Genomic DNA, 20,944 nt, shown 5'->3' on the forward strand with positions numbered 1-20,944 from the left:
GTTGAAAAAACAACTGTGAAAGAAACCGCTAAGTTGTCTTCTGAAGAAGGCTTGTATCCTGAGACTTAAATGCACCTTACGCACTATCCAGAGAAGTCTGCACATCTTATCACTTCACTGACAGTGGTGAAAAGGACCCAAAACATCTAAACCCTTTGCTCTTAGAATGAACAGTCCAAACCAAAGCTACTATCTTCAGAATCAGCACACACCCACCAAAAAAACCATCATGGTCCTTTATATGCATCAAGCACAGGACGGCTCTTTCCTTTTAACATTCACAAAAATTCTCCTGGTTACAGCAGTCGGGTATATATCTACCCACAATAGGAACACACTTTTAGATATCCAGAAAATTAGAAAAAAAAAAAGTTAAGTTAGCATTCATATATTCAATATGATACAAATGATTATATTATTCAATGTCCAAAGTGAAATGGCAGTCCAAATTTTGAGCTTGTGTTTATATCCTGAATAACACCACCTACCCTACTCAGATCCTCCAGCCTGTTCATGAAGTAATCATGATGGTGGGTGGCAGGTGGTGACAAGGGGGAAGGTAGTGTCAGGACTTTCTGACATAAAATGGTTTTTGAACCTAAACTTGATCTCTTGATCAGGGTGCTCAAGCCTTCAGTGTCTCTATGCAGACTTGTTTCACATAGTTGTAGCGTGAGCACAGAAACAGAAGAAAACTACTTCACTGTGGTTAAAATACCCTCATCCCCTCTGGCTATGTCTGCATCAGCAAATAGTGCAGTACAATAGAAGCAGCTCTGTACAGCAGAACAGTTTTTGCTGAGAACCTGATGTCTATGCAACATACGCATTTCAGAATGATCACTCTGGTCTCGTTCTAGTCTTACTGGCTTAATATCTGTTAACATATCAAACATATTTGGTTGCTTTTCAGAGCACATAATCCAGTCTAGTTTCATCCAAAAGGCATCAAAGTTTGTGCTCTCCAGGACTACTCTCATGTGAGCCAAAGTGTGGTAAGTGGAAGCAGTTGAGAGATTCACCTCAAAGGCACCCTCCTGATTTTAAGAAAAAACAAATCAAAAATCAAACTACCACCCCCCCAAAAAAAAAGGCAAAAAACCACACAAACTAATATCTATATCTATATATATCTATATATAGAGAGAGAGATATATACATATACACACACACACACCCCCTACGTATACCTATTCCCAAATTCTCAGTGCAGTTCTATTACAAAGACACCCCAAAATAACGCTGATGCTTCTGAAATGCAGTAATGCCATATCTGAGGTGTGACAAAGCAGTGGAGAATGTTTGAACCATACTTATGAAAAGCCAGCAACTGACTTAGCTAGTCTTAATTCATACAGCTCCCATCACCAATCAACCCTGGGTTTTCAGGGGGTTTTGTCTGTTTGTTGGGGAGGTGGGAGTTTGGGTTTTTTGGTTGTTGTTTTGTTTTAAAAAAAGACTCTGCCTGGATTCTAGTTTCACATCAAAGAGCCCCCAGGAATCCAACACAGTTGAAATTCTTCTTCACCTAATTCACACAAGTGCTACTCGTCCATCTGTACTTGTTTTGAATGTACCTTGCAACAAAACTATTCAGAAGTCTCTTAGTCACCCTGCTACATAGTCAAACATAATAGAGATGATTATGTTTACTTAGAATTCTAGACTTCCAAGAGCACCAGAGTTTGTTTCAGGTATAACCAGAAACATAAATCCAAATTGCTCTTGTACAGCAACAATGGAAATTATCCCCCCATTCCCCCTCTTCAGTCCCAACAGTCTCAGTATAACTTCTTTTCCAAGAAGGTTTAAGGCTTAAGTGTTCTCAGTGAAGGACAATGCATTTTATACACATGTACAAATACATGTGTTGATTGGCTTAAAAAAGATTTAGAGAAGTCCCTCATTTACAAAAACAGACCAAGAATCAAAATGGTAATTAAGGTAAGAGCCAAACATCACATAATAATAATTTTTCCAAGTGCTCTTGTAAGAAAAAAAAAAAAAAAAAAAGGATCTTTTTGGGCAAAAAAGTATTATTTACAAAGTTCACTGTCCTTGTATAATTTTTGCATTCTTTCTCTCAGTAACTCTGATTGAATTAAAGTAGTTTGGTGTCACTTAATTACTTCCCTAACACACAAATACTGTTAATTTTAAAAACAAGTGAAAAACTTCAGCGATCCATACTGCCAATCTAGTACTTTTTCCACTTGACTCTGAGTGCATCTTTCTCAATTACTATAACAGAAGTATGAAGGCTTTGTTAAAATGCTCAAATTTAGATGACAGTACATTTATTCAAGGAAAGTTGTAAATTCAAACCCAATTTTGAACAGCAAATTTAACATGACAGACCTACAGCATGTAAAGTATTTCCACTGGAACACACTTCACTTAAGCTTCTCTAACAGAATGACTACATACTCTTTAAGATTACCAGAAGTCATTTTCTCAAAACTGTGTGATGATGACATTTTTCAAAGGCCTAGAAACAACTTGGATTTTTAAATTTTCATTTCACTCTTCTTTCTTTGGTCTAACTTCTTAAATTAGAAATTTTAACCACATCCAATTCCAGTCATTTTCAACCAGCTGCTAGAAAGAATATCAGTTTAATTAGTAAGTATATCAGTCTGATGCTCACCAATCAGTTTCACTCTTCCTGAAGACAGCAATGTGGGATCATCTTTTTTGACATTATTTATTGAGTCATCTACTAGTTCTTTGATATGATCAATTCCTACAACTTGTCCTTTGGGACCAACCTGGAATAAAAATATACAGTTGAATAATTTCTGCTAGTTTTGATTTATTTATAGAATGAGTATTTCGATCTCCTGAGCCCACTTCTCTAAAATAAAATCAAAGACAGCGAAATGGTAGTATATTTTCCCAATGTTATTAAAACTGCTGCTTGGAATGACACATTCTGACTGCTAGAAGCAACTGGTAATTAAAGTTTGTCAGTACAGTCTTATAAATGCTTGTTACAGTGATCTTTTCAATATGTGATTCAGTTAAGTTATACTATTAATGGAGATTTCTTCTCTGAATTTTTAGAAGTGAAATTTGATCATGAGTATTTGCATTACCTGCAATAGAAAGTAACAACTTCAAGGACAAAGACTAGAACTAATCTCCTTTCATGCTGAATAAACTTACTTAAAGAATAAATTTATTCTAGAGATCTTACTTCAAGGAAAATAGCAAGTCACGCATTTTATTCTAAGTTATGTCAAGAGGCTTATTCTTTCTGAAGCAAATGCAGCAATTAACAATCAGGGACAAACTATCTTCCACCTATCCTTGCATTCATGAACCTACTTTCAGATTTACAGCTCTCTTCCACAGGAAGAGTGGAACTTTTGAGAGCTCCTCACTCACAAAAGATGTGTGCATCTGAGGGCAAAAGAGGCCTGCTAACAAAAACTTCTCCATTACAGGTATTTATTCTGGAGTTGTGTCTTTATTCCAGAAAAATTATTCCAGTTTTGTAGAGAGGAGAAAAAGATATCTTAAAATCTGACCATTTTTAACAGGATCCAGCTGAAAGAATGCAATGGCAGAATATGTCCTAGCAGCCCATGGTGTCACACAACTTTGTCTTTGGACACACATGAATACATTGGTTATGCTTCTATATCTTACCTTTTAATGTTGCTAAGGCATGGAAAATTAATAACTGGTTATCAATATCATGAGGATTCTTTTCTGGTTTATTACGGGCAAGTCCTATGTTAAAAGCATCAGAAGAGCAGTGTTACCTCTTCTTTCCAAGTGGAAGACCACCAGCCTAGCCTTTGAAACAGAGCAAGACACATGGCAAGACACATGACAACCACAGGTTGCCATCTGGAGGAATGCCTGGCAGTCAGTCATACCAGAAGCTTGCAAAAGATCCAGAGTAGTCAGAGAAATAAAAATTTAGAAAAATGGTCATAGCATGAAATAGCCTGATATAAAGAAAGAGAACCTCCTGTTGCATGTCACCATCCGTTACACTGAGTCCTCATTTACCCTGAAACTTTGAAGTGCGTACAATTGAGACAATAGAAAAATGGCATAATTTTGGAATAAAAATATACCCCACTCTTTTTATAATTCCAGTACTTACAGGATGAAAACTACAATTCTTTCAATTTGCCAGAAACCTTTAAAAGCGAATAAACTTAAGTTTGTATGTAGATAAGCTTATCACAGCAGTTCAACATGAAAACCCAAACAAAAATCTTAAAGATGTTTTACTAGTTTAAGTAAATATAAAGCTTTCCCAGAAGTACCACAAATGAGATCATCATCACAGAAGTTGTCCTGACATCAATGTCCACTCAGGTACCTGTGCCACAAATGAAAGCTATTCATTCTAGATCTCAAGTAGACTGAGAAGAAACATCCACATGATTGAGCAAGCACATCCCCAATCAGATTTTGATAGCAAAACACTTTACCATCATTCCCTGTAATATACTTCTTTCAAGCTTCAGTTACTGTTATAAAGAACTTCACAGAGAAAAGAGCAGTATATACTGTCTTTAACTACATTCATTCAAGTGGATGAAGCAAGATCCACATTGCACAGTAACAAAGCTATCAAACAGGACAAAAGCATTTATCCAGTGTTTCATAAAACACATGGCTGTAAGGCATTCCACAGCTGAATCCACCTTGGTGGTATGAAGAGGAACATGACATTCATATGGCAATAAGACGACAGTGGGATTAATCTCAGCAAAATTGGAAAGAGATTTCCTTTTTGTGGTAATTCTGACTCCTCTGCAGATGTTTAGCTTTTCTGATATAGGTGTTTTAAAAGAAAAAACTACAACCACAACTTACTATGTCTTAACAAAAATAGCTATTCCTCTACGCATTCATAAGTTTTTAGTGAGAAATACACATAACTGACAAAAGTTTTAACACTCATAGGATTGGAGTTCCCATGCACACTAGCACTTGATTATTGACTCCAAAGTCAGACCAAAAATAATAGGTAGAAAGTTGAAAAAGGTGACATTTAAGATTTCCTCTAAACTGCAATTTGGCTAACTTATTTCAACTACTATTTTTAAAAAATTTTGCAGCTAGCACTTAAAAAACATAAATACTTTTGCTAATGCATTGCCCAGTCCTAAACATTCTTGTCTAATTCTTAACACAGGAAACCATAAGTGATCAAGACTCAACAGATCAGTGCTTGAAAACAGAAAACTAAGTAGCAAAAAAACTCACATGATATTTTATCATATGCATAAACATATTCCAAATTGAATTCTCAGAAAGAGAAAAAAAAGCCACCTAGTTGGCAGTTTAATGAAGGTCCCTGCTAGTTAAGCAGTGATTAAGTCCTGAAGAAGGAAGAACTGATTATATTCCACTACTTAAATTAGCCTAACAGTACTGTAGTTACAGCCATCATAAACCAAATATTTTCATCTTTTTTTCCTGATGTAAGATAGCTCAGAACCACGGAGAATTCCCTATGTACAGGCTAAACAACCCAGAGATTAAGTTACTTGGAGAAGATGCAAAAAGAATATAAATTAATATCTAACTTCAATTAAATAGATTCCTATAGTGATGCACACACACTGTAGTAACAAGAAGAAAAAAGTAGTTTAATTCAAAGACAATTTACATACGTACAATATATTTTCCTGTGGAAATAGGAGTCTTTTAGGTCTCACTAAGCTCTCAGCACAGCAGGAAGACATGACAATTGATCACAATGAGAACATTCATAGCTTCACAAGATAACACAAAAATAGGGTTGGATAAGACAAACATCTCCTTCCTTCAAGCTATAAAGTAACCACTCCAATGTAATCAAGGAAAAAACCTTCCCCTTCTAGGCAGTTTCTTCACATCACAGAATTTATTGAGCCCTTTAACTCAACCATCTAGTATTGACTAAGATAAGAAATGAGTACTAATCACACCTAGTGTGATACATCAGTCCACTGTACAAAAGATGCTTTTTTCCCCTTTAATTCAGAGTTATGCTGCAGTTCAAGCAGTTCTGACGGTCAAGTGGTTTAACTAAACATCTCACCATTCGTGAAAAGCATGCTGTAAGGATTCCACTTCCAGATCCTACATCAAGTGCTTTGGCTCCTTCATGTAACTGATCAGACAGAAGTTCAAGAGCATATGCGTGCTAGGAGAGGATGACAAACAGAAAATTTCAAAATATTTTAAGTGTCTATTTTACCCAATATATGTTCATTTCTTCAGTGAGTTTGGCTAATGCACTGATGATTCATGTAAGAAATTTCAGAATTATTTTCTTTGACAAAAAATAGTGAGGGGGGAAGTTAACTACATGATATAATCATTGTTATTTAATAGACTTCAACAAATTGTGTGTGTGTTTATATATATGGTTTTTAGTATATATAGATATAAACTTATCTGACCATTCAAGCTTCTAGCACACACTCAGATTATATATAGTTATTGGAAGTGACATCATAAACCAATTTAATCATCTTCAGGTCTGGTAACTCTTACTGTTCTGGCAGTATATGGCCCATAAAGAACTTAGCTTATCATTATCCAATATATATATATATATATAGGCTAGCTATATATACATATATATATATATATAGAGAGAGAGAGAGAGAGGGGGACAGAGGCTAGCTAGAAAGAAAGCAGCTCAAACAACAAGGAAAACAGGTATTAAAACTACCTCTTGTATTACCTGCACACTTGCTGAATCAAATAGTAGGAAAAAGAAGTTGTCTTTTTAAAGGGCAGATAGCCAGGCTCATCTATGAAATGCAGTAGTCTACAAGACACACTTCATGAGTTTTGCTTTCCTACATAGTGGATCACTACACCAACTAGGCTTAGACTGCACACTAAAAAAATAATTCTTTAATGTTTCAGAGATAGCCATTACCACACTCCTATGGCTTAATCCATCACACCCAGAAAACAGAAATAGTTAGAACATTTATTGTTAACATTTGTTTGCTTGGAGGATATATTTCCTTTTTGCTCTAACACTTCATAAACTACTAGTGCTAAGCATATGATAATTCAAAGATAATGACTTAAGTGAGTTAAAACTATGAAAACATAATTCTTATTTTCTCCCTTAGCCACAGTACTACTTCATCTCTTTCCTTGAACAAAATCATTAACATTTCTATACAAAATTTCTGGGTTTTTTATATTGATAACTAAGTAAATTCTAACCCAACTAGGTAGTTTTTAGACAAGAGAAGCAGACTTTTACTATGTTCTCACACTTTCCAAACACTGCAAGGACAAAAGTTATGATTCTATTTGTCCTTCATCTCAAATAAAGAAACACAGAAAAATTATGTCTGTGCTAGATCTATATACTGAAATCCCCTCTTAATGCTCAGTCATGAATACCCTGCTCTCAAACCACTTGGCAAAAAACCTGCATCTCAGTACAATGTTGGGTCTTTTTTCCTGCCCAAAGAATTAAAGGCATTACAGCAATACCATACCATAGAAATCACTGTTATCAACTCCTGAATTCTTATATTTTTAAGTTACAGAGTCAGTTGGAAAGGATCTCTGGAAATCTTATGGTCCAACCCTCTTTCAACATGGGCTCAATTTAAATTAGGCTGCTTAGAGCCCTGTCCAGTCAACTTTGAATATCTGAGAACAGAATTTCTACAATCTGCAAAGCCTGTTCCAGTGCTTAATTACCCTCAATAGGACATTTTTTTCAGCCTAGAAACTAATCAGAATTTCCCGCATTACATTTCTGTCCACCGCCCCTCATCCTATCACTGTGCATCTCCATCTTCTCTGTGCCCTCCAACTAGACAGTTCACAACAGCATTACTGCATCAACTATTCATTAAACTTGATAGGATAAATATTTTATTTCAAAAGCATTTGGATGTTTATAGAGTCACCTATACTAATCACGTAAGTTTAAAGCTTACCATATGGGGAGCACTGATTGTTGCTTGGAAACCTGTAAAACAAGAGAATGGAAAAACATGTTGATCACTGTTCAGATGATCTTACGATCTTTATTACCTTGGCTGTAAAATGCATGACTTTAATTGTCACTCTCATTCAGGGCACTACACACACACACTAAGTTACATAGGTACTCCAGAAGTGAGTTACAGTAAATAATCTAAAAGCTATGTCATGTCAACTCTAGGCAGGAAGGAAAAAAAAAAAAAAAAAAGAAAAGAAAAAAGGTTCCATCCTTGATCTCAGTTACAATCTCCATTTTGTCACTATATTGCCTTAGCTTGATCAAGTAGTGAAGAGTAATGTCATCCCTTAGCTTGATCAAGAACATTAAGAGTAATGTCTCCCAGAATAATGTAATGTGTTTTGCACTCAGTCCCTATGTAAAATCCTAAATTTGTTGGTTTGAGTTTGATGTGGTGGGGACCATATGACTTCTACAGACAATAACCTCATGTATTTTGCAAACAGCACACACCTATGAGAAAACATTGAGGAACTCAGAAACAAATATAGGTGAGTGAAGTATGCAAGTATCTTAAGAGATTTTTGAATTTGCCTAATCAACTAATAAAATCCTAACACAATTTGTAATTTTCACCAGTATTAAAGAAAAAAAATCAAGAACTTTTCTATATAAATAATAAATTCCCATTACAATTCACAGTTCTTACCACCCACTATTAAAGCAACAACAACAACAACAATAAAATTTAGTACATTTGCATTAATTCATTCTCCTGTCTTGGAAAGATAAAACTGGGATCTAGATGGAAAACAACTGTCCTAAACAACTGTCCTATCAGTACATCTTCCCATTTAAAGACTATTTTTATATTACAAAAATCTTACTTAAAGGATTAAGAAACTTTGTATTGATCTCAACTGAATCATTTCTGCCAAGAGAGAGACTGTTTCTGATGAACTGGATACAAATTATTTTTAAAGTATTTAAACATCAGCTGCACCACCACAAATTGCTGTGGTTTAAAAATAAATACATATTTTCACATATTGACTAAAGAACATCTATCTGCTTGATGTATCCAAGTATGCCAGTTGCATTCCATAACAAACTGAAACTTAGTTAAAAGGTATTGAATAAACTGATAAAGAACTAAATAAGGTTCCAAATTTAAAAAAAAATACTTTCACATTCTTAACATATGTATGACAAAGGCAGTCACAGTTACACGAATCAGAACAATCTCAATCATTTTTACAAGATCCTCTTACCTATAGACTGCGGAGAATCCATATAAGGGTTATATTTTGCATAGTGGCAACGGTCTGTAGCCAGCATTACTTCAAATACCTTGTCTGATTTGATTATTCCATTTTCTATAAACAAATAAATGAATAAAGTTGAAGGCATTCTCTTCTGCAATGCAAGAGATGGTGAAATACATGAATATATTCAATATTGCGAGAAATCATGTTACCATATCCTCTTTAACCCTCATCATACCAGAATTTAAGCTGTGGTCCATAGGTCAAACAATGCTTAAGCCAGTGAAGTTTGAACAAGACTTTCCCAGCAGTTACAGATAGATGCTCATGTGAAACAACGGTAGAGACCGTTTGCAAAGATCTAGCCCTTAGAAAAACTCAACTTCATGCATATCTTTGATATTCCTAAAAACACAGTCAGTAAGAAACTGATGTTACTACATACCAAATGAGATATAGCTTCTCAGAATTATGAAGTGTGATTATTGAAAAATATACAAAAACAAGTTAAAAAAATGTGAAGCTGCAGCATCCTTGCTCAGTGTTTTATCTTTAAGATCTGTTTCTCTTTTGTGTTGGCAAAAGAAAAAAATCAGTTTGTAAAGAAACTCCTACAGAATCAGAATTCTTACGTTGGGGCAGACTGAGGCCAAAGAGATTTATATCAAACACTTTGATTCTTTGTTCACTTTTCAAAATAAAATGTAAGTGCACATGCATGGAAAATGTCAGAAGCACTGTGCAGTTGCAGCCATTTTCCCTTGTAATGTTATAGAAGCGCTTTTTTTAACACTGATAATTTTTTTAAAGTTCTGAAAATACATTTATGAAAAACATAAAACTTTAGAAAACAAATGGAATAAATTAATCACTTGCAATAAAAGACAATACAAACTACAAATAACTGAAATTTCAACAATGGACTGCTTCACTGAACTACTTAAACAAGGAAGATTTGGAAAATTTCACTTAAAAAGGAAAAAAAATATATAATTTGAGCACCTTGAAAATCTAATCCAAAATCCACTAACATAAAAATCAGATTAAGGAGCTTCTGTAAGATTGTCCTCACTGAAGTTGCATCAGTGTTCTCTTTTAAAAGTACTACCAACACTAACACACCTGTGCTGAGTCCTGGGCTAACTTCTGCAGAGGCTTCCCTGGCTGTTTACAGTGTGCTCCCAACTACCCTTATCAATCACGGGATTTTCTCTTGGTTCTTCTTATCTACCTGTATTCAGGGTTTAATTATCCTATATAACATAGGCTTGAATTCAGAGAACAAAATAACCCGCCAAAGTCTCAAATAGAACTGCAGTAGGAATACACTACCAAGTTATTAAGGAAAAGAATGCTTTAAAAAAAATATTCTTTTTTAGAATTATTTCTATATCTGATAAATTCCAGGAAAAGCACATACTCCCCTGACAGACCACACACAATATACATTCCCTGTGCTTTGGCTTCATTTAGAACTGTATACTACAGCTTCAGTTAGAGGAAACTCCTCATTTCAACACAAGTTTTAAAATCTGAGACAGCAGGCATTTGTAGCAGTTTGCAAGTTTACTTACTGAGCAAAATTTTACCCCAAAAGAAAACAAAGAAATCAATCCTTTAACACACTGGCACTGACAATACAAGATAGTAGGGAAAAAAAAAATTGTCTTCCCTGACCGCTTGGCATTAGTTTTATATCAGTTCTGTGAACAAAGCATAGAAACAAACAGAAGTATCTTACTGTTAGATTCTCATTAGGTATCACCAAGAAATTAGTATCTCTAAAATAAATGCACTTAAAAATATACAGACAGGAGAATAAGCAAAGCTGATTATAACAGGAGTAAAAAGATAAAGGTTTTGGGGGGCAGAAAGAAGGTCAAAAAGCAGCAGCCAAAAAGCACTCAAGAAAGATCTAAAATACTGGTTTATTCCTTGACATTGTGTATTGTGAAGATAGATGCATACATTCTAGAAGCCATAGGTAGCCATCTGCTCTTTCTTTTTGTCTTGGGGGAAAAAAAACCAACAAAAACAAACATGCAGAAATCAAGCCTCCAGCTTGAAAGGGCAACTGCAGGACCCTCTGGTATGGCTGAGGACTTCCTCTAGTTTTCAGGGGACCTCCTCCGGACTGCTGTGACTGCAGGCTTCTTTCAAACCTCTTCTTTCATACTACCATAATCTGTTTGCCGTTTTTACAAAACTCCATGCCTGCCACCTCTCTCCCCTATTCCCACAGTCTTTCTGCACATCAGCATTTATAAATTTTATTTTTCCTCCATTCTATTACTTAGATGTTTTAAACAAGTTGGGGAAGAATAGGTAATTAGAGTGTAAGAGCTCTGTGGCAGAGAATGTCTGCAGATGTTTGTGCAAAACAAATCACAAAACTGAGTTTCAGTTGAATTACGTATAACTTGATAAAGTGTGATGCTTACACTGACAAACAAGTGACCAAAAAAAATGAAAACACTAGTTACTAATATTCTACAAATCCTGAACACTCAGGATGCTTTCATTCAGCAAACATTCATGAGATTTGTTGACTGTTAGATTGCCTTTGATTAATGTAATCTTTTTCATCAGTAAATAGTTGTTAAGCAAGTTACCCATGCTCAGAGTCCCCACCAGAAACAGTGAGAGAAGCCGGATCTCATGTCTCAGTCATGTACTCCATTTATCGAATAATGCTCCCTCTTCATAAAAAATATACCCTCTCAGCTATGCATGTGGAATTACAGGGCATCACATTATCCCCCTATAGATTAAGTCTGCTTTTCAAATTTGCTTATGATACAATGCAGACAACAACAAATTTTAGGTAGGATTTAAGAAAAGCAATCAAGCCTGAAACAGTAAAGTCAATATTGATTTTGTAGTCATTTTTTCTGTGTTGATAACAAAAAGAATTTTTCTTAGTCTCATAGTTGAATACAGAGAAACATAGCAACCGCAAGGTACTGAACTCTGATGGAAGTCCTTTGCTTCCTGCTGTAGTCAGTCCCAAGGTGATCAACTGCCAGGATCTGAATTCTGTCTCGAACAAATCTCTATCAGATTCTGAATTAAGACCAAAAAACAAGTATATCCCCTAAAAGAGCAAGTAAATAAAAGTTTATATTGCAAAGAAGACGCTCTACATTTGTGCCATCTCTAAGTGCCAAAGAAACAAGATAACAGTAAATTATTTATTAATAAAATGGCAATGCTAAACATTTTCTAAATCTTAAAAGGAAGTTATATTTTGCAAGAAAATAATTCACAATTAAATACATATAGGTTGATTATCCTTTGCAATGATAACGTGCACAAAAGACTCTCCTTGAGGAGACCGATGGGTTTCAAGACTGATCATCAGTACTGCAAACAAATCAAATATTAAAGTGTTTACAAGCAAAGGCTAATATACAAGCCAGTTCAAAGCTTAAAATCAAAACTAAACTCTGTTTATTAGAGTTATATTAGCACAACTCCTAAGCCTCTAAGGGCTAAAGCCTCAACGTAAGCACTTAAGAGTGGAGCTCGGCCTACAGAGTTCAAGAGTTACTCTGTGCAGAGGCTGCGGCAATGACAACTTGACATAATTAGAGCATGTTTTGAAAACTCACTCTGGTCTGCTTCTTTTCCACAAATAACACCATGAAAACAGGAAAAGAGCTCATAGAGCTCTTTGGATTTGAAGGTGGAAATATACTACTGTTGAATGTAACCTGGGAAACTGGGCAGTTGGCTGTCAGAGAGCAAGAAAAAAAAAAGAGCTCAAGTCTGAAAAGACACCATGGACTTTCAACAAGTAAACAACCTATCTTTTAATTTAGCAACAAATGTCTTACTGAAGTGCTTATCTTTCAAAAGAACTGCTTACATCACTGATGGTATTCTAACTGTTGACAAACAAGCTTCCAACCGAACCACAGAATACTAGCAATCAACATCTACACCAACACTCACTTCCAGATCAGAAAAAGAATGTCTCATAACCACATGATAAAATCCAGCACACAAGCTTACTATACAAACTATAAACAGCTACTCAAACACCTCCTCTTGCTGGCTTTACATAAACAAAATACTCATGCAGATCCCAAAAACATCTACTGTGGGACTACTTCAGCATCCACTTGGTTCAGTTTCTCCCCAGATTACGCTCTCCGTAACCACTGCAGAGTACTTTGCTTATGAAGATGACTTTTCAGCAAAACAGTGATATTTTTAAATCATAGAAATCTTAAAGCATGATGCAAAGCACATACATTTCTATATTACACAAGATGAAATCGATTAAAATTACTCAAATGACAAATAACAGTTTCCAGATGCCTCCATCTGACCCACACAAACCAGCTAGCAACTTTCAAGAAGAAAGTGGGCTGGAGCCAAACCACATCTTCATTTTCAAGCAATATGAAGCTAGCTGGTTTTAAGCGACTGATCAACTAATGTTTTTAAGGCCAGGGTCATTTTCTGTGGGGAGAGGAAGGAAAAAGATGGTAAAGAAAGCAATTTAGTTAATAGAATTTTATTTAAGTAAAGAGCATAGAAAGATTTTACTATAAATCATGAACACAAAGAAAGCACTTTGAACAAGAAGAGATGGATCAGCATCCCAAGATCCAATAAAGGACACTGACCCAAAAACATACAAAGCTCTTTGTGCTAAAGAAATTGAAAGTAGATGTTTGCAAACAAGTGGTTTTTAAACAGCTCATACATACAAAACTCTTGTGCTTTGCTGATAATTTAAGAGTATCTGCCTCAAATATTCAGCTGCATGTCTGTTATCACTATGATTTGGATTCACAATAATACATTACTCAAACAAAATGTTCCATACAGCTAACTGGAAGGAATCAGTTGAGAGTCTGTCATTCAGAGACACAACAACAGAAAGACTGAGGAAAGCAAGGGTCCATTAGAACTAATCTTAAAGTCCAGAAATTAAAGACAAAGATCAAATCCCATGAAAATCCCAAAGAGGCAGAAATTAAAAATCAAATCAAATAATTTAAAAAATAATAGTAAATTAGCATCTAAATGCCACTCAAAACATGCAGAGGTAAAAACCACATGGGAATCATAAGCTAGGTTCAACACAAACTAGTTTACAGACTCAAGATTCTGTTAAATACAAACTTACCCTCCAAAATTTCACTTCTACTTCATTGAAGTACTCCCTATTTAATAACGATCACCTTCAAAAACAACCTGTCCATTTCGGTATAACAGATAAGAGCTCTCTATTAATTTTCATGGATCTGAAAGTCTGCAGATAACTAATTTAGACATATTTAACCACAGCTGTATTGCTCCATCATACTGTAGACCAAGGTTGCAAAGTTGGTATTAACAATTTTCTTCACTGGGGATTGAGAAAGACATGATAGCTCCTTGTTCGTAGTCCTACGTGCATATCTTTATCACAAAAGCCGTCCATAATGTTCTCACATTTATCAAAATGGTTATGCTGATTTCATCTAAATCTGTATCAGCAGCTGAGCGAAGAAACTTTTGGGAGTACAAGAAAGAAGAAAGTTACTTCAAGGTTGTATTCAGCCTGCAAGAACCTAGAACTGCACTAATCAAACTTCAGCGCCTGTGTGCAGATTAGAGTCTCCACCTTCGCGCACACCTTGACCCCTCTGTGTTTGTGAGGGCTGAACTTAACTTACAAAGCACATGGAATGTCAAAACTTAAAGAGTTCAATACAAAGCAGCAATAACCATCAGTAATAACTAAAATCTGTTTCAGAGGTTAAGATAAACGTAGCTGGATAGGACAGGTAGATAAGGAACTCTCCTCACAGTAAGGCTCAAGGCAAGACCACTTCAATAGCTGTAAGCAGATCTTTAAAGAAAGGCAAATGCTGCACATCTTACACTGTACTGAGCAGATTCCATGCAACTACTTTGCTGATCTGTTTTCAGAAAAGCCAATGCTGTCAAGAGCAGCAGCCAGACCACATAATCAGTCTGTTATTATGAATGTGGTTTCATTAAAACAGGTACTAATACTACACAAAAACTGAGGAAGATCAGGAGAGCAGCTAAACATCATACTGACTTGGGACAAAATGACACAAAGCTGTCATACTAGAGAAATAAGCAAGAATTTCTCAAGTTATATTTGTCTGACCATCTCTCAGATTTCAACAGTGCAAGCATTTAGAACTATTTTGTGCCCAAACCCAATGCTGCAGTATTCAGATTCTGGAGTCTTAAAACTAACTCACAAGTTAACCAGTCCAGGAGAGATAACATTAAAAAAATTTACTGGCCTGAAGCTCTTAAAGAGCTTACTCCATTTTTGCCAAAATTCAGTAATTTAAATCAAAATTTAAAACATTAATAAAATGAGCCTCATCTTGTATCAGTCTTAAGAAAAATTTTTTACTTAACAGTGTTTTAACACCACTAACAAACATGACTTTGAGGTATTAGTTCATAGAAACAATCATTGAAAGCATTATGCATTTCTTTCCAAGCTTACTAACAGCTCTTAATGGGCTCTTGATACATCAGGATGATAGAAATAGTGGCATTAAATGAAAAGCTTGGAGTTATATTGAAACTAGATTATAAGAGACTCCCCCTTTTTAACATGTCCACAAGCAATGGTAATCACCTGTAATGGACAGATCTGCAAAATTATTTTCCTTTTACTATGGATTATTAGGCAGCTTCACACTACCAGAAAAAAACAGTATTATGCCATTAAATCCAGAGACAAAACCAAAATTAAATAAAATTCTTCAGTCAAGCAAAAGCAGTAAACTTTTTAAAAATAAATGACTGATTATAAAGTGTTGTGACATAACTAAGCAGCCAAAAACATGATCTCTTTTTTTTTTTTCTGGGGTGACTAAGGACTTGGATTTTGCTGCACTGAATTTTGGGATAGTTGTGGGAAAAAATGGGTTCATTTTTAACATTACATAGATGTTAAAGGGGGGAAAAAATACGCCAACAACAAAGAACTAGTTAAGAATGCAATCCTAATTTACAGACAGATGAAATGTGATTAATGTTTCTGAAGTTATTTTTCCTTTCTTTTAACATTTCTTATTTTCTCAGGTATTGTTTTAAATTACTTGAAGGCCTGCCTCTTAGAAGTTCAAGGGTGTAGAAATTCCTTCAAAACATTTCAGTGACATGGGCAAAGTGCTAACAAATATTTAAATCACTAATAAAAATTTTTGTGGCAACTCTTTTAGGCAATTATTCTAATTACTTGTTAACAAAATTTGAAAAAAAAATCTCAATGCACGAAAAATACAGTCACAAATTTCAATTCTATGCCACCTGAGACATTAAGTAAATTTAAGACATTTTAGATATTCTTAAACTACTCTATCAGTGGAGGTGTTAATTTTTAGTTTAAAAAAATAGATCCATTTTCAACTGTTTTACTACCCAGCCATGAGTTACAATCCTTAATCACTGAAGCCTCAATACAACATACGTGTTGAAGGAAAGTGTGCTCACTGAACGCACACAACAGGCACCATAACTGCTTGTATAGTGGAGATACTGAATTTGGGTTAAGTGGGTTTTATTGGTCTAATTTTCCATTGCTATTTCCCTTCTTCGTGTTCATCCAAGTCACTTTACTCTTCCTTGAGCAAAATTAGACAGATGTAGAAGAGATTTAGATAAGCCAAGCAAAATTACATAGCAGGGGAAAAAACAACACCAAAACAATGCTTAGTTCTTGCTGAACCTAGCTTAGGCTTAGCCATGCCATATTCAATGCCTTCACATTCACAGCGGTTCCCAAAGAGATTTGTCCTCATAAATCAGAAACCTGCAATAAAGGTGCAGATTCATTGTAGATAAGCCTTCACCATGATGAAGCCTGCCAAGATGTCATTTTTAATTATTTAACATCTAAATAATAAAACACTCAGAGAAATATCTTCAGCATGTCTAAGAACAGAATTCACAAAGCCTGACAATATTTTAATATATACCGAAACACCATCCACACTGAAAAAAATAGGAATCTGGTCTCAAGGGAGGCAGGAAATTCCATGGAATTTGTGGTATCTCATAGATGATAGTTGCTAACTTTTGTGATGCAAGTGTACTAGATGAGGAAGAGAAAAAAAGTGTAGCAGGAAACAAGCCCACAGATGGTTTAACAACATTATGTAGCATTTTAGCCACAATCAAGTTAAATCACCTTCACTTTCACCTGGGAACATGGATTCAAAAGCCATGTATATATGGTTATAACACCATTGGCACAACATTATCAGAGAAATAAGCAAAGACAGACTGTCATATGGCAGTATACCACATTGACTGGAGGAGAGAAAGAGAGGTGCGATAAGGAGACTTAATTAACTTTGATGGATTGTGAATTGGACAGGGACCAATTTTTCAGTTCTGCAGGTGGGGACAAAAAGCTGATTTCCAAGATGTTGGCGTGTACAGTAACAGGACTTGGCAAGAGCCCAAGTATGAAAGACAGAAGGAAATCAAAATGACCCATTAGTGAGATGAGAGAAGAGTAGATAACTAAAGATAAAAAAATGGGAGAAAAAGATGAAGATTTAGAATCGAAAGACCTTCAACCAAGCAAGATAACAGTAAATAAGTCACCAATTACCAGTCTTCTCCTGCATTCTCAGCATCCCTATATGGTAGGTTCTTACCAAAAAGAAACTCCAGACTTAGAAATAATTGACTGTGTTTAAATACATATGTCTAGCACGATTTCTAACCCTACAGTAACATGCATTTAGAGAGTTTCCTAGAAGTGTTATCTGCTAAAATATCTTAATTTAAATATTTTTAAGGGGAAAGTTTGCTCAAGTTTGAAGGCACGTGTTCAACAATTCTGTTAGGAAAAAAAGATTTTTAAAATAGTTTTCACCTTTACAGAGTAATTGTTGCAATAGGTCTAATGCTGGAATAATCAAACATTCAGAGAAAAAAAGAGCATTTTTTAAAATGAGAAGTAGTTTCAAGAATCATGGGAAAACAAAGCAGCTGAACACCTCGTGGAAACAGCACGCTCAAGGACAGCATTTGTGTTGTGAAGAATGCATTTTAAGCAAGTTTATTTTGTGTATGTCACAAATTGTGCATCTATGATGTCTCGAATATTGCAAGAACGTGTTTACAGTGCAACAAGAAGCTGAAAATCAAAACAACAAAAAGTCACGCAACATTCTTCAGTCACTTGTCTCTAAGTATGCACTGAAAAATATGCAGAGTTCCAGGGCCCTCTTCATTAGTTTGTCCCTTTTAAGACATGAAAGATAAGATTTGTAAGGAATACTTGCCTAAAATCCACATGCAAATACACAAAAGCACTTACCACTGCTCTAACACAATGATTGTTACCATTACAGAAAAGTTAATTCTATACTTAAGGCAACAGTGAAATGAGCAATGAGCATACGTTAACATAGATTCATGAAATCAGAGCACTTTATTGCCACAAAAAAGAAGCATTAGTAACTGTTGATAACAACTTACAATGAAGAATAATCTTTATAGTTGTTTTAAAGGCAAAGAATATGTACCCTACAGCTTTCCACTGACGTTTTTCTTTAGAAACAAAACCAGTTTAAGAAGTTCCTGTTCTCCCCAGCCCACTTATACCCATAACAAAGTTGACTGCTTCTCTAACCATAATAGTACAACAGCTTACAAATATCAAAGAGTTTTAGATGTTTAGCAAGGGGAGTAATGAGAAAGCAATCCAGTCTTACAACACAGCTTCCCTCACAAGCAGTTCTAGAAGCACCGTGAAGAGAAGACCTGTGGTGTAAAGGGCAGGAGTGAGAATCTCTCAGCCAGGCTTTGTTGAAGAAGAAAACAGTGTGTCACTACAACCTGCATTATTTCCTTTAAATTATGCAAATTATACACTAAAAGACACAGTTACTAAGTTAAACACAAGATAAACATTCAGACAACATCAAATTAACCTCATCTGCCTTGCATTCTTACTTGTAGCATAATAATGCTAGAAATGCTGTGCTACTTAGCTGTTTTAAAGAAAAAAAATACATTGAGAGATCTACTACTGAAAAGGAATTCTCTAGAACATTTTAGTCTTTCTGTAACCAAAGATTTCTAAGTTTGTTAAAAACATATCCGAGAGAATTATATACCATATGAAAGGGTACTTTCTGCTAAAACTTGTTCCCAACCTCAGCAACAAGGCACCATCTTGCCTGAAGAACTCTTACTTAAAAGTTACGTCCTTAATCCTGCAACTTGCTCTGCACCGATAAAGCCCAATGCCATCACTGGAGTCCCACTAAGGTCAACAATACAATGTTGCTGCACGATCAAAAGCCTCTGTGCCTCTGCAACATTTTCTTTCCAATCCACTATTTAACACCTCTCAAAATATTTTGGCATACATACGCAAAACAGAGAGGGGGAAATTACAGACTGTAATTTTCCAGGTAATTGCCATCACTGCATATTTTGAGATTATAGTACTAAACATTTCTAGTTTACTTTCTTCTTCCTATACTACTATTGCTGTGTACTAACTATAATGGGTTTAAGCTTTTTCATTATTATGATTTGCAAAGCCCTAAACAGATTCCATGTGTTGAAAAATGCTGTCATTGTTTTCTCAACAAAGAAATCAGTTTTGCCTTCAGGTTCTCAGAGCCACAGACAATTCTGGCAGTAATGACTTTCTGGATATATTTTGAGCTTGACATTTATATTTACGTCAGAAAGTTTTCCCCTGCTGTGTAAGGGAACAGAATTTCACTAAAACAGTACTTCTAGCCCTTACAGCTGCAAAACAAAACAAAACAAAACAAAAAAAAAAAACGCACTGCAACTCTGATAACTAGAACAGTTATTTGTTAAACAAGTAGTTTTTACAGTGAAACTGAAAAGTCACTTCAGCATATACTGCTCTACTGGATGGAAGAGTTGTCAAGAGTGGCAAAAGAAAATACTGGAAAAGGACCACAGGATCAGAGGATCTAACACAGACAGACTGGAGAAAACAACAAGGATAGTTCTCCCATGTCTCCAAAATAATGAGGAGGCCAAAGAGGTGAAGCTGTCCGTGGTCTTACAGCATCACTAAAATGAGACAACTGCCATAACACAGGCTCCAAATCTACATCCTTTTATGTCTAAGACACGGACTTGAGGAGAGAGAGGAAGGGAAAGACCGGGAGCAAAGCAGAGACACTCAAGTGTATCTAACAGAGATTAATCTGAGGCTAATACGAAAAATGGAAGCTCTGAGTACAGAAAGTGCTATCAGCCTGTCCTCTCAGACCGGATCACATGTAAGTGTCCCTGCAGACTTCAGGATGTCCTGAAGAACCGCTGTGGAGAGCACCCGCCCAACACCTTCCACGTTCAGCTTAGGGACGGCACAAACCTCCGGTAAGAGCAAGGAACGCAAAGGCCCCGGCAGTCACCGGCAAACTCGGCAACAGCACGAGTCACCTCGGCAGCTCCGCTCCTTTCCTCTCTCTCTCCCCTCCCCGCGATCCTAGCCCACCTCTTCGAAAGGCGCAATTCAGGGCTGGGGCGAAAAGAAAGCATTTCGGACCTCGCGAGCGGGTCACTGCTGCCACAGACCCCTTTCACCCAACAAAAACAACCCCGGGCTCTTCGGCGCCTTTCCCAGACCCGGGCAGCTCCCCCTGCCTTTGCCCAGGGCCTGAAGGACCAAAGGACGGCCGCTGCCCGCCCTGCGCCGGGCCGTCGCTCCCCACCGCCCGCCGGCCGCGCTGAGCGG

At 36.1% G+C, this 20,944-nt stretch overlaps 1 protein-coding gene across 2 annotated transcripts in view; it reads right to left on the reverse strand.

The window, feature by feature from the left end:
• The window catches only part of PCMT1 (protein-L-isoaspartate (D-aspartate) O-methyltransferase), a 34,587-nt gene extending 13,845 nt beyond the window's left edge, over positions 1-20,742 (reverse strand). Inside the window, exons 1-5 of one of the 2 annotated variants that reach the window (XM_026844909.1) lie at positions 20,582-20,742; positions 9,211-9,315; positions 7,935-7,966; positions 6,053-6,157; positions 2,648-2,768 (exon numbers count right to left, since the gene is read on the reverse strand). In XM_026844909.1, the coding sequence (XP_026700710.1) occupies positions 2,648-2,768; positions 6,053-6,157; positions 7,935-7,966; positions 9,211-9,277 (325 nt within the window). In that variant the 5' untranslated portion in view covers positions 9,278-9,315; positions 20,582-20,742. Of the gene's footprint in view, positions 1-2,647; positions 2,769-6,052; positions 6,158-7,934; positions 7,967-9,210; positions 9,316-20,581 lie in introns of those variants that run through there. The other variant, XM_026844910.1, reaches the window with a different exon arrangement.
• Between the last annotated feature and the right edge of the window lie 202 nt (positions 20,743-20,944).

This window comes from Athene cunicularia, assembly GCF_003259725.1.
Source record: "Athene cunicularia isolate RWA chromosome 3 unlocalized genomic scaffold, athCun1 chr3_part1, whole genome shotgun sequence".
Taxonomy (NCBI): domain Eukaryota; kingdom Metazoa; phylum Chordata; class Aves; order Strigiformes; family Strigidae; genus Athene; species Athene cunicularia.